Raw genomic sequence first — 14188 nt, forward strand, 5'->3', positions numbered from 1 at the left:
GGCCCCTGACACCCACGTGGGAGACCCGGATGAAGCTCCTGGCTTCAGCCTGGCCCAGCCCTGGCTATTGTGGCCATGTGGGGAGTGAACCAGCGGATGGAAGACCTCTCTTTCCCTGCCCCCCCCACCATAACTCTGACTTTCAAATAAATAAATAAACAATCTTTTAAAAGATGAACTTTTGTTTTCCAATGGACAGTATCGAGAAAATGAAAAAACTCACAGGGTGGGAGAAGACCTGTGAATCAGGTACCTGAGATGGCACTTGGTCTCTTATATATAAAGAAATCTACAGCTCAGCAATCGAAGGAGACAAAACCCAATGACAAAGTTGACAGAGGACTTGCAGAGACATTCATTTATCCAAACAGAGCGCACAGACGTCTTATTACTATATGCAAGGTGCTCAGTGTCACTAATTATTAGGGAGATGCACGTCAAACCACAGCAGCGCCTCTTCACACCCACCAGCACCGCCGCACCCACGCTGAGGGGTGCAGGACAAGGTGACCCGCATGCCCGGCCGGGGGCGGGGAAAGCAGCCGAGCTCCTGTGGAAACCAGTTTGGCAGTTCCTCAAGAACTATTCTGCCCCTGAGTGTTAACCCAAGAGGAAGAAAAGACGTCGACACAGACGCTGGCAGCCCAGACGTCGACACAGACGCTGGCAGCCCATTGTCCACAGCAGCCTGGACCTGGCAGGCTAAACGTGGGAAGCCCCCGTACACCCAGAGCTCCTGGGAGAGTCCACAAATGCGTGCCCCCATCACCTGAGGTGACCAGGGCCAACCTCTGTGCGACGCTGGGTGAAAGAACCTGGTCACCAAGGGCCACAGCGTGCGGGATTCCCAGCAGACAGAGGGGGAGTCCGTGGTCCCCCGGAAGTCGTGTGGAATCTTCCCAGGTGACGATGAAATGTCCCGCAATGAGACAGTGCCGAGGCTTGCGCAGCTAGTGAACACACCAGGAAAGCCAGCGATGTGTGCATTTTAGAAGGGTGGGCTTCAGCGTTTGTAAACGATGGATGTCTTGAGAGAAATTAAGAGGAAGAAGCCATCAGGCATCAGTTGGCGGTTAGTGAATTAGTCAGGGGGAGCTGCATTTAGGCTGCGAGCTGCCAATCAAATGCCCCATCCGGGAACACCTGCACACCTCCAGCGGCGAGGCAGCGGCTGTGCGGCCCTCGGTGCCTGGCGTGGGTGTCGCAGGTCACCGGCCACTGCGATGCCCACTGGTGGCTAACAGGACAAGCAACCCAGTGAGGAGGTCACACAGGGAGAGGTGGGCCTGGCCCAGCTCTGCCGGGGTCTAGGACCAAGACAGAGCTGCAGGCCCAGCGCCGGTGTGGCTCCAGCAGGGAGCCTGGTAGGGGGTGTGGGCCAGGAGGCACCCTCAGGGCTTTGCTGGAGGAAGGAGGAAGCGTGAGAGCCATCGGCAGAGGGGTTCACAGCTGCGGGGTCTCGTGGGGAGGCGTCGCTGTGGGTGAGGAGGAGAGGACGAGCGAGGGGGCACCACTGTGTTTGCAGATTCTGTGTCCATTGCTGCTTCCCTCTTCCATCGCTTTTAAGGCCTGGGTGGAGGGGGGATGCTAGCGGGTGCAGGGGCTGTGACGGGGAGCACGGTCCTGGGCCAGTGTGGGCACGAGGGCCTGAAGCCCCCTGGCCAGCGGTGGGAGAGACAAGAGACGTGGCGCTAAGGAGGGCGATGCTGCCAAGCCCTGTGTGCAGTTGGCTCCCGGACACTCAGAGTTAAGTCGATCAGGATCTATGAAGGCGCGAGGACAGGGCCGGGCGAGGCGCTGGCCGTCTGGGGACTGAGGGGGTCCCCGGCCGTGCGAAAGCTGAGCGGTGGCCAGATGAGTCACGCTCAGGGGACACACGGATGCAGGCTGCAGCGGCCGGGCAGCGAGGGGCCGCGCGCGGGGGTGCGGGGAGAGCGTGCTGAGGTCGGGATCGTCTTTCCCCCAATTCCCTCACCGCTCGCCCCAGAGCCCCTGCCTCTGCGGAGGGGGGACCCACTGCGTTCCTCAGTGGCCGCTGAGTTCCTGCCCTGCCTCCCCTGCCTCCCTCTGCTCTGCAGAGACCTCTGCTGGCCTCACATCCTGCCAGGGGCGCGGGAGGCACCGGCGGAGGCTGCCAAGCTCCATCAGCGTCGCTGCAAATCCCGATGCAGGCGGAAGGCTCGGAGCAGCAGTGTTTCGCAGACCGGACTCTGCGTGGGCAATCGGGCTAACCGTGGGAGAACGGAAATTAAAGCACGCGGCAGCCCTGCCCTTGAAATAGTCCCGCATCGTCAAGAAGAGCAGAAACGCTCCGATGGTCGGTTTCCCAGCGTCCTTCGGGAAAGTGGCTTAGGGAAGTGCCCCGGGAGAGGTCAAGGGGACAGGTGGAGGTGTTTGCCGAACCCAGGAGGGCTCGAGGGTGCACGGCCACCCCGGGCTGCGATGTGGCTTGTGCCGCTGCGGCTGAGACGGGCACCCGTGGAGGCTGCGAGTGGCACGCGCTGCCCGCTGGCCCCGGTCACAGGTCACAGGGCCGTCTCTGCCTGCCTTAGCACAGGTGCGTATTAAATTGACGCTCCCAGGGCCTGGTGCGATGCTGACTCTCCAGTCTGAGCTCTGCGATTACGAGTAACAGCACCGTGGAGAGTCACAGGCAAGTTTTTCCCGGAACGTGTTTTCAGTTTTCTCGGGTTCATGCCTGAGAACAGTGTGGTCGCTGGGTCACACGGTGATTGCACATGCGCACGGTACACATGCACTTTGGGTCTTCGGCGTCTTCAGCTCCTGGGTGGCTCTGGCCTGGACAGCGTCCACCTCTGCCCCCCGCTCCCAGTGTGTCCCACCCTCACCCTCACCCTCACCCAGAACTCAGGGCCCGCAGCCCGGCCGCGTCTGTGTGCACTGATGCATGCGGCTACCCGAGACGCTGCGGGCTCCATGCGCGTGCAGCCTGCAACGCCGCTCAGGGACAGGGCTGGGACCACAGCTCCTGCTGGCTCCGCCGTCCACACAGCAGGAGCGCAGAGGGAGCTGCCAAGGAGTTGGATCGACCGGCTTCATCTGACTGCTTCCTGCACCTTTGTGGTTTCAGTCTCTGTGCCTTGGGGGCCGCCCGGTGTCCCTGACACTGGACACTTTGCCGTCTCCGATGACTCAGTGTGGGGAGAACTGGGGGCGGAGGGAGGAGATTCCTGGCGAGGTTTCTGGTCGCCCGCGCCCCTGGAACCCGCAGCTTTGGTGCTGAGGACAGAACTGCTGAGCGCCGGGAATGCGTGCGGCCTGCCCCAGGGCGGCCGTCTGGGAGCAAGGCAGAGCAGGGCTCCTGTGCAGGAAGCCCTGGCGGCCTCAGGCAAGGCCCGGGGAGGTGGCTCGTCCGTCCGTGTTGAGAGCACCCACCCGGTGGGGGTGGGAGAGCCTGGGCTTGCAAGATCCGGTCCAGGAGGATAAAGCCAGGGCCGGTCCTGTGACCACCTGGGTTGTCCTAGGAGCGACTCAGACGAAGCTGCCACCCCTGCCTGGATTTTCTTTGTAACTAGGGGATGGATCGCGCATGGCTCATAGACACCCCTGTCCTAACAGCGTCTGACCTCCCCCAGCACGTCACGGCCTGAGCCACCCCCGCGACTAAGCCGCAGCCAGCACGCCGGCTTCCCGCCCGGCCCTCCTCCCTGGCGGTGGGTTCGCGTGCACAACATGACTTGGGAATCTGCCTGGAAACACCCTCCGCTGACTGCCCAGTGCTTGTGGCCATCTTCGCACCTGCTGTCCTGATGAGCAGGCACAGTTCCGACACACGCACCCCGTCTGCCCTTCACCAGTGAAACTTGCAAGAACATTGTATCTGCCTCCTCCTGTTGTCCACTTGTGTCTGCGGAAGGCGGAAGAAGTGTCTCCTCCGGGAACCCGATCTCGTCCTCCGGCCTCGGGGCCCCGTCGCCAAACAGCCATGCTGGGGCCCAGGCTTCCACTTGGGAAGGGGGCACACATCAGCCCAGAGGTGTAGCGCTGGGAGACGGGGTCTCTGGGTTCCCCAGGGTCAGGAGTGTGTGGTGGGAAGAGCCCAGCCAGGGCGGCTGTGCGGACTGCAGGGTGAGGGCCACCGAGAAAGCCCCAGCGCTCTGCCCCTGGCCCCAGAGCCTCAGGGAGATAGTGGCAGGGCCAGGCTCCGGGCAGGGCAGCTTTGCGTCCTGCTGGTTCCTGGAGGCAGAGCAGTGGGATTGGGGGCTAAGGGCGCCCTGTGGCACAGGGGCGCAGCTGCCTCTGTGTTACCAGACTTCAGGTGGGAGCTGGGGCCTGCACAGCCTCCATGGATCCTCTGTAGCTTCCATGTCCCCACTGCTGGTTTCCAGGCCCCCACTGTTGGTTTCCAGGCCCTCCCCTCACCCCTGTCCCCGGCTGCCTGGGCCCTGCCATCAGAAACTCCAGGTGTAGAGGAAGACTTGTTCGGCACTGAGGGGGCCAGCATCCAGGTGGGAACCCTGGGAGGTTCTTCGCAGGCGTCCAGAGCTCAGAAGAGAACCAGGCCACTGTCCAGGTGAGTCTGGTAGGCACATGGGTCTGACAGAGCTCCTGCTGAGGGCCAGTGGCTGGAAGATTCTGGAAGCCCCATTGATCTCCCCCTTTGCAGGTAGACAGGCAGCCCGGGGCACCCTGGCCTGGACGCTGCCCACCTGGGGAACTGCAGGTTCTGTTCTGCCCATGACCTGGAGTCTGCGTGAGGATTCCAGCACCATCACCAACAAGGGCCTGAAACACTGCCGAGCCCGCGCCGCCCGGCTTCCAGCGCAAGCCAGCACATCCGCTCCACCCGGCTGTATTACATGGGGGCGGGGGCAGAATTTTAAGTTGGGCCATGACTTTAAGGAAAGGATTAGTTTAATAATGGAAAGTGGGGGCCGGCACTGTGGTGCAGCCAATTAGGCCGGCGCCTGCAGTGCTGGCAGCCCTTGTGGGTGCCGGTTGGTGTCCTGGCTGCTCCAACTCTGCTCATGTGCAGGGAAAGCAGTGGAAGACGGGCCCAGCAGTCCAGCCCCTGCACACGTGGGAGACCCGGAGGAAGCTCCTGACTCCTGGCTTTGGCCTGGCCCAGTCCTGGCTGTTGCAGCTGTTTGGGTAGTGAACCAGCAGAGGGAAGATTCTTTCTCTCTCTCTCTCTCTCTCGGTGAGATGGGAAGGCAAGCATTGTAGAATTTTTGAGGCACCTGAGGAATGCACCTAGGACTGTAGGCCGCGTTAGAGAGAGTGAACTCCGGGCAAATTCTACTCCCCTGAGGAGAAGAAAACACAATTTAGAATGGACCAAAGGGAGGGAGGGGCGATACGGCAGCAAGATAGGGGTGTGGGGAACACTGACCAGCCACTGACCCCTCCTGCACGTGGAGAGAGGTGGGGGATCCAACCACCGACCCTCCCCGTCCTCCTGGACAGAGGCATTGGAGCCAATCCAGATAGGAGCCCTACTGTGCGCACTCGGAGAGAGGCCAGCTCATCACAGGTAAGGGAGGAGGAAAAAAGTAACAGGAGAGAGACCCGGCCCCGGGGGCGATGGATCCCCAGCTCCGGGGCCCCTCCCCCGCATGGAGCCCCTTTCTGCACCCAGCACCAATAAACTCGCTGTCACTCCTGCACTGTCTTTGGGGCCTTCTCTCCATTTCTACACTGAGCAACACATCCCCACAACCACGATGCAACAGGACAGCCCAACCCCAGAGGCAAAGCCAGCTTATCTGGAGATGAGCAAACAGGACACTTGAAGCGTAAGCAGCAGATAATTAGAATTAATCGGTGTGCCAATGACAGATCCACACTTCCATTCGAATGCTGCGGCCGGGCCTGTACAGGAACGGGCGGGGTAGGGCAGGGCTGGGCGTTTACGGGTGTGTCTCCAGCCCCTCGGCTCAGCCCGGTGTCGGAGGGACCCAGCACCCTGGGGTCTGCCCCAGCATGACCCTGGACTCGGCTGACAGGTTGCTTTTCCTCCCGGGGGCCACAGCCTCTGCCGACTGAGTGTCATGATGCGGGGAACAGAGACGGCGGCTGAACCACAAGGAAGACCAGCAAAGCCCACTGGCCCACGCCACGTGAGAGTCAGGGTTCTTCCGAGAGATGGAAGGGACAGCGCACAGAGCTGTTGCAGGGTCTGGCTCTCGGGATTGGGGAGGCGGAGTCGTCCCACAATCCCTCTCCGCAAGCACAGGCCTGAGCACTGGGACTGCTGACGTCAAGGCCTGGGGCTGGGAGGCCCGAGCGCCAGGGCAGTGGTGGGGTCCGAGGGCGGAGAGCGGGAGCCCCTGCTCAGGCAGCCAGTCCACGCCTCTGCTGATTTGTTCTACGTGGGCATCCCGTGGGCTGGGCGATGCCCGCCCACACTGGAGAGGGCAGATCTTTGCTGTCTACTGATGTAAATGCCTGCGTTCGCAGACACACGAGAAACCATGTTTCACCAGCTACCAGGGCTAACTGCAACCTCACGCATGGCACGGTGTTAGCTCTGTCAGCTCAGCGGGGCCAGGTGACGGCTGCACACCAGACTCGGGCGGCAGCCCTTTAGAAGTGATTGACTTGGAAGACAGTCTGTTCCCTCTATGACGCGGGAGGGCCTCGAGCGGCCAGATGAAGACCTTGAGAGCAAACACCCAGGCCTGCCCAGGAGTAAGGCCTTGCCCTCGTGACAGCACCGGAGGGACACCACCCGGTCTCCAGGCTGCTGTCCCGGGGCCTCAGGCTCGGGGGGCAACGTGGACACGTCCTTGGACTTCCAGCCCATGGTGAGCCCTCCAGACTTGAGAGTTGCCAGCCCCTATTATCTCAGGTGCCAACTTGTTAAAATGCACTCCCCCATAGCTCTAGGTCCGGCTGGGTCTGGGGAGCCCTGACTTAGCAAAGGAGGTATCCCAGGGCCGGGCCTGCTGCCTATAATCGGCCGAGGCCCAAAGCCGCCATCCAGGGCCAGTGCTGGCCTCCCACCCTCGGCTCTGCTCCTGACGTCCCGAGCCTGGGTCTCCAGCTTTGAGACACCCCCAGCGTGCAGTGCCGGCCGGCCCGCCCACCATCTCGGAAGCACACCACGAGAAGAATCCTCCAGCAACTCAGAAGCACACTGTACCACAGATAATTTATTATAAAACCTCAGCAAGTTAAATACCCAGAGGCCCTTGGGAACAGAGCCCCACCGCAGGCAGAGGGGCCAGGGCAGCTCCTGTCCCGCAGGGCCAGGCAGCTCCCCCACCGGCGTCCTCTGCCGTGGCTCGGAACCCGTGGTGCTAACACCACTGGATCTACAGGTGAGGACTTGAGAGACCCCAGGCCCCCAGGCCCAGCCTGGCTCAGGGCTGGCAGTGCATGGGCGTCTCCTGGCACCTGTCAGCATGGGCCACGCCTTCCTTAGGCCCTGTGCCTCTGACTTGCCACCTAACAAGGAAAAGCTGTAAGAAACAGGCTTCACTAATAACACGCACTTGTACGTAACTGAGAAAGATAAGGCATAAAATGTAAGCGGTGTCTCCCCAGCACCTGGGTCTGAAGGGGACAGAGGTCCACAGACCAAGCCCCAGCAGGTGCCCCCTAGGGACAACAGGGGCTCCCGGGCAGCTGGGGTGGGAGGAGGGGCCCGGCCGTCCGCGGGCTCCCTCAGCACCTGCCCCCCTCCCAGGTGGGCTGTTCCCGGGGGCGGTGGGGCATCTGGGGTGGAGGCGGCCACGCTCAGTGGCAGGCAGTCCGCTCGTTCTCCATGTGCGTGGCCTCTCCTTCTTTGTACACAGCACCAGCCACTTGGCGTTGGCGAGTTCGGCTCGACAGTCCTGCCGACTTGCTTTGACTGAAACACAAGCATGGGCGAGCTTTGCTTCTGCGTTCTGTCGCACGGGCCGGGGCTGCACCTGCCAACCATCAGGGGGGCGGCATCTGTGGGACCACGGCGATGCACCCACTCTCGCAGCCAAGCGCCGGCACTCCTCCGGGTCAGACAATCCAACCCCGCCTCCTCGGCTGGCTCCCGGCTTCCAGAGCAGGCCGCACAGCCCATCTGGGCCGGGATTTCTCCGCTGGGGTGGGCCCGGCTCACAGATTGGAGGAGGAGCACGCCTTGCAGCACTGCTTGCTGTAGAACTTGTGGCTGCACAGCCCGTGTTGGGGCACCAGGTAGCACCAGGGGAAGTGGTCTTTGCAGAAGGCAGCTGAAAGGGGTCAGATGGCATTAGCGCTGCGTGGTGGCTGCTGAGGTCTGCATTTCTCTCTCAGACTCACACAGGCACTCCAGTTCCCAAAGTCCTCTAGGCTAATGAAATTCAAACTGATCTACTCCTGGTGCTCAGGGGCGGGGCCTTCAGGAAGTGATTGGGCCATTAGCATGGAGCCCCCATGGCTGGATCCTGGTGGCTTCAAAGGGAAAGGGGAAAGAGCACAGGGACAGAGAGAGACGCGCACTCTCCCTCCGCGATGCCAAGCGCCCGCCCGCGTCGTGCTGTGTGGAATGGGTCTCCAGGACCGAGCGTCTGCCCAGCAGCCTGTACCGGTGCCCTGGCGGAGTAACACCGAGCCCAGGTGAGTGTGTGCGGCCCCGGGGCTGCCGCGCAGGGCGGCTCTGCAGGTCTCCTGGGCTCTCCCAGCACCCAGTGGGAGGTTCCTGCACACTGAACTCTCATGGGTCACGCACCCAGGGCCACAGATCCCCGTGACTGATTCCAGCGGCCGCGAGGGCTGGTGGCTTGTTGTGAGCCCAGGAATGGTGCTCACAGAGGCTTCTGTCTCCCCTCCCTAGAGAGTGGACGGCATCGGGACAGGAAAGGCATCAGGCCTTCTCAAGGCAAGGATCGTGCCACACGCCCTTGTCCATCTCTGGGGCCACAGAGGAGGGGACCAGATGTGCTTTCAGGGCCATGTCTTGGCCAAACTGGGGGAGAAGGCAGAGGGAGAGAAAGGGTACAGTGGGCATGAGACCCCACCTCCAGGGCTCCCTGGCAGTGGGCACCCCACATTCTCAAGCCCTCTCAGGGAGGCCCCCGACGCCTGCCCCCCAACCCAGAAGGCCAGGCCAAGCCCAGGGCCTCCGGCACTCACCTTTCTTCTCTGGGATGGGGCAGAAGCGGGTGTTGCAGGCCTGGGAGGCTGTGGGCTTCTGGTGGGAGAAGCAGCCCGAGGCTGGCCGGCCGGCCACCAGGCACTGCACGGACCTCGTCTGGACGCCGCCCCCACAGCTGGCTGTGCACTGCGGGAGCAACACACACAGGTGGCCGCGGCCGCAGGTGCCTGCCCACCTTTCGGGGGCAGCGGCATGGGCAGGGGCTTCTGCTCTGTCAGGCGGGCAGGAGTCATCCCTGCCCATTTCTGCAAAGGTGTGCCTCACGCGTGCCCCGGCCAGGCCCAGGCCGGAACATTCTACTGGGCTACAACTGCTCTGTGGCTCAGGTGGGAGGCGGCGTGGGTGCTAAGAGCACTTGCTTGGGCTGAGACCCGGAGGTCCCTGAGACTGGGCCTTTTGGGGACCGGGTACAGTTTCTTTTTTTTTTTTTTGACAGGCAGAGCGGACAGTGAGAGAGAGAGACAGAGAGAAAGGTCTTCCTTTGCCGTTGGTTCACCCTCCAATGGCCGGTGCAGCCGGCGCGCTACGGCCGGCGCACCGCGCTGATCCGATGGCAGGAGCCAGGTACTTATCCTGGTCTCCCATGGGGTGCAGGGCCCAAGCACTTGGGCCATCCTCCACTGCCTTCCCGGGCCACAGCAGAGAGCTGGCCTGGAAGAGGGGCAACCGGGACAGAATCTGGCGCCCCGACCGGGACTAGAACCTGGTGTGCTGGCACCGCAAGGTGGAGGATTAGCCTAGTGAGTCGTGGCGCCGGCCCCGGGTACAGTTTCAAAAGGCAGAAGCTCTGGGCAACAAAGACACAAAACACGGCAGACATTCACAGCCTCGTACGACAGCTCCTCCAACTACAGGCAGTGCTGAAAGAAAAACACGTTCTAATAGGGTCACCCACCAGTTCTCTGATTAAGAACCAAGCCGCGTCCCCTGTCCTGGTCCTTCCTTCACGTACTTCCGAGCACGGAGTTGCCCACGTGACCCCCCGGCCCCCAGCCCAGGTGCTGCCTGTGCTCCTACCCAGCTTTTCTGGGCAACTGGCCCTGTCACCCCTGGTTGGGGCACCCCCTTGTTTCCTCTATGCACCCCTTCCTTTTCTCCCCACCCACATTCCTCAAGGTGGTCTCTGTGATTGTGGGTGGCGGGCCACGCTCAGGAGTGACCCTGGATACCGACAGAGGGAGGAGTTCTCTGATGTCTAGAATGTTCCTAGGGGAGCCGCTGGTGCTCTGATGGGCGCGAGGGGACTGGTGCCGTGCAGGCGACACCCTGGCCGAGCCCTGTCCAGAGCCCGAGGGCACGGGTGTCCGTGAATCTCTCCCGTGCAACCTGTGGGTGTGCCCTGGAGAGCACCAGTGGGGGGAGGTGGGAAGAGCAGGGGACAGCACCTCGAGATCAGCGCTCAGCAGCTGGCCAGAGACACAGCCCAGAGTGTGGACAGGACCCTCAGGGAGAAGCTGGGCAGAGATCGGGACAGGCAGTGGAAGAGACGCGGGGCCGGACGGGCGGTTAACGTTGCAGGGGAAAACTGGCTGCAGCGCAGGCTGCCCCGAGTACGTCGTGCTCAGGCCGGGCAGAGACGTCAGAAACGGGAGCCCTGACGCAGGCCTGTAAGAGCACAGGGTCAGACAGCGCCTCGCGGGTTCCGCCGTGCAGCCGCTACAACGAACGTTTGCTTAAAACGCGAGGATAATGGCCTGGAAAACTGGGGCCGTGCAGGGCTCGGGCTGCTCGCCAGAGATACAAGACAGCGTGCCAGGACCCATTCGGGCAAGTTCCGGCGGCAGGCCCAGATGGTTCTCTGTGGCCCGAATCGTCCAGCAAGGGAACACCTGGACAGGTGCCCAAACCACTTCCTGTCTTCCGGGGACCTGCTGCAATCAAAGCCTCTAACGGGCTGACGTCCCAAGGGACAGAGACTGGGTAGGGGGGCAGGTCACACCTGGCGCTGGGGGCTCCCTGGGCTGTGTCTGGAATGTCGCCGGGTGGCTCACAGACAGCCGGAATAAAGCAGGGCTGTGGGCGGATCTGTATCTGGTCCTGAATTATCAGGCCCCACGTGATGGGTGACTCTGCACCCAGGCACGGGGTCTTTCCGAGCCATCTGAGACCCCGAGTTCCTGCCTTCATCCTCTGGCTCTGCGAGGAGGCGTGGACATCTCTCCATGTCCAGGTCGCCTGCCCCCAGGCTGAGTGCTAAGCTTAGGAAGCGCTACTGTAAGGGTTAAAATTCCCGTGCAAAAGCACTCGTGGGAACAGAAGCCTCCGGACTCCCCAAGTTTCATTACTTCACGTAAGCTGATGACGTTCAGCTGGAAACTCTGAAAATACTGGGAATGGACTCAGGCGGTGATGCGCCAGCAGAGACGAGAAGCAACCTGACGTCACTCACTGCCCGCCTTCTGGGAAGGGCAAGGACGCAGCTCCCCCATCAGTGTCGCAGACAGGATGGCTACAAAGGAGCCCGGCGGCGATGATGCCCACATCCCAGGTTAGAGCCTGGATTCCAGGCTCCTGCCTACGTGCACCCTGGGAGGCAGCGGCTGACGTCTCAAGTAGTTGGGTTCCTCCCACAGTGAGCCCTGGCCTGGGCTTTGGTCTCAGCCATTGTGGGTGCTTGGAGAGTAAACAGCAAATGAGAAGCCCCTTCTCTCTCTGCCTTTCAAGTAAATAACAACACCAATAAAAGACTCAGCAGAGGTGTTTAGAATTCACATTCCAGTGTCCGCTGGGTCTGCAGTTCCCACACCAACTGATGTCAAGAAGCCCCGGAGCCCCTGACAACCAGGACCAGCTCCGTCCTCTGTCCCCCCCCCCCCACCGGCGCTCCGGAGACAAAGTGAACTTGCACCCTCCCAGAATCCGCCCCGGTGCGGGAACAGCCACCAAGACCAGGAGCAGGGCAGTCCTCGGGCACTCAGAGCGTCTCCTACCTGAGACCAGGGTGATGCAAACCAGCGGCCCCTCGGGGGGCCGGCGGCAGCATAGAGGGGGTGCCTGGGGCAGGGCAGCAGGGCACAGGCGCGCTCCAGCTGCAGCTGCGGCCGCGGCAGGTGCAGGCACTTCTTGGAAGCCAGCTCCCGGTACTTGCCGGAAACGTACTTCTCAGCACATCGGAGGAACCTGCTCTGGGTCCCTCTCTCGCACGTCGTAGAGCACTAAAAAAAGAGAACAAACGATGCAGGTGAAATATACCTCTTGTTTTTGCTACATGGGTGGGTCAGGATGTCTCGCGAGGCCATCAGCTGGAACGCTGATACGTGTGGGCCCTCAGTAAGACGACTGGCCTTGGTGTTTAAGGCGGCATTATGATATCTGTCTTTGAAAGGAAAGACCTGGAGGTCACAGTGGCACTGCACTGCGGTGCGTATGGGTGCAGGGCGCTCAGGAACAGGGAGAGGGCGGTGCTAAAGCTGCTGTCTCACCGGAGAAGGAGGGTGCTGGGTGTCACAGATACGGGGATGCATTCTTGGGGTACCCAGTCGACTGCACATGTGATCGGCCCCCAACACGGGGGCAGGCTGCGGGAACCAGGGCTCACAAATCCATCCCAGTCCCCTGAGGAAGTCCTTCCACTCCCCTGGGAGGTGTGCTCTCAGCCTGAGCTGTGCCTGCTGCCCGTGGACACCAGGCGCATGCAGACGGGCCCCGGGATGCAGCAAGCCAGGACTAGAGTGTAGGCCCTGGCCAGCAGGGGCGACCCAGGGGAACCAGGCACGTGACTGGTCCATGGCTGGAGAGAGGTGCTGGCCCCAGCCTGGCTGAATCAGGCTGGGAGAGAGATGGTGGTGGTGTGGTGGGGGCACTGAGTCCCAGGGGTCACTGGGCGGAGGAGCCCAGGCAGCAACACCCTCAGGTTCCCAGAGGTGCCGTCAGGGAGCCCTGATGCCAAGGTGAAGGATAGGATGTAAAAAAGCTTGTTTGCAGGGCTGTGCCCCAGAGAGCAGCGCTGTGTGTGTGTGTGTGTGTGTGCGCACGCGCGTGTCTGTATTTATTACATTTCAGAGCAAGGGCTTTCTACCTGGGCACTGCCCGAGTCCTCTGCTTTCTATGAGCCTGGCCTCCAGAAGTCTGTCCTAGCCTGCTGCCCTAGGGCACCCTGGTGCTGCTGTGCTCCTCCTTAGCTCCTCGCTTCAGCAGGCAGCAGTGTCTCCACGGGACTCGGTGTCCAGCATGGCACACCCACCGTCCTGATCAAGGCGACCTTGGACGTGTGGATGCATGCTGACCGGCCCGGAGTCCTGCTCTGAGGAGCCCAGGAACGCACAGCTGGGGCTGCCTGTGCGGGACTGCGGCGGACCCACCGAGGGCGGCGTGGGGACCATGGACCCCCGGTGCCCTGGGCTCTCTCTTACTGGGCTCTCCTGTCATCGCGGGGGCTGGATCAGATTTCTAAGGTCCTTGTGGGGTCACTTAGGTCAAAGTCGAAACCTTCACCACTGCAAGCGTGTGCTGCGAACACCCGTCTAGTGAGGCGGGGTCTAGGGGGCTCCCTGGCCGTGGGCGGCGCCGGGCACTGCTCTCAGCGGCGGGTGAGGATTCTCCCCCAGTCACTCGGCGGAGGAAAGGGGGCCCTTGCGCCTCTCCAAGGTTCCCCGCCCTCCTCTCCTGCTGCACTGGATGCTGACTCAGCGAGGACGCTGCGCATGCCCTGGAGAGACGTTCAGGGCACTTGATTCCGAAGCGGAAGCAGACGCCTACCGCCAACGGGTTGACTGTCGGGAGCTCAGGAAGACGTGTGAAGCAGGGGCAGTGGGGAAGAAACCCGGCGGCACCAGCAGGAAGCAGGGAGGCAGGAGCGGAGGCAGCAAGGCGGCGGGTGGGCCCCGTCCCCGGGGACCTACCTGGGACCAGGCCGACACCAGCCACTGCAGCCTGCTGGGCTTGTGGCATCGCTGGAGCAGGCAGGCGCCCCGAGGCCTGGGCTTGGGCTGCGCACTGCAGACGGCGTCGGGCAGCAGCTGCGCGCGGGCCGCGGGGTTCGTGCTCTTGCAGGCCACGGTCCTCTTCCGCCAGCCCTTCCCACACGTCCGTGAGCACTGGACACGAGAGCGAGGGCGGCTTCACCAGGGTCACCGTTTGCAACAGTCGGATGGCTCTGGGGGCTGAGGC

The 14188-nt window shown here is 62.3% G+C and overlaps 1 protein-coding gene across 2 annotated transcripts in view; it reads right to left on the minus strand.

The window, feature by feature from the left end:
* Positions 1 to 7095: 7095 nt before the first annotated feature.
* The window catches only part of ADAMTS16 (ADAM metallopeptidase with thrombospondin type 1 motif 16), a 131580-nt gene continuing 124487 nt past the window's right edge, over positions 7096 to 14188 (minus strand). Inside the window, exons 13-16 of one of the 2 annotated variants that reach the window (XM_089313310.1) lie at positions 13921 to 14115; positions 12010 to 12234; positions 9058 to 9205; positions 7096 to 8174 (exon numbers count right to left, since the gene is read on the minus strand). In XM_089313310.1, the coding sequence (XP_089169436.1) occupies positions 8059 to 8174; positions 9058 to 9205; positions 12010 to 12234; positions 13921 to 14115 (684 nt within the window). In that variant the 3' untranslated portion in view covers positions 7096 to 8058. The remainder of the gene's footprint in view (positions 8175 to 9057; positions 9206 to 12009; positions 12235 to 13920; positions 14116 to 14188) is intronic. The other variant, XM_051837039.3, reaches the window with a different exon arrangement.

Source organism: Oryctolagus cuniculus, chromosome 14 (genome assembly GCF_051225735.1).
Source record: "Oryctolagus cuniculus isolate XC-2025 breed Fujian yellow rabbit chromosome 14, ASM5122573v1, whole genome shotgun sequence".
In the NCBI taxonomy this organism is placed as follows: Eukaryota; Metazoa; Chordata; class Mammalia; order Lagomorpha; family Leporidae; genus Oryctolagus; species Oryctolagus cuniculus.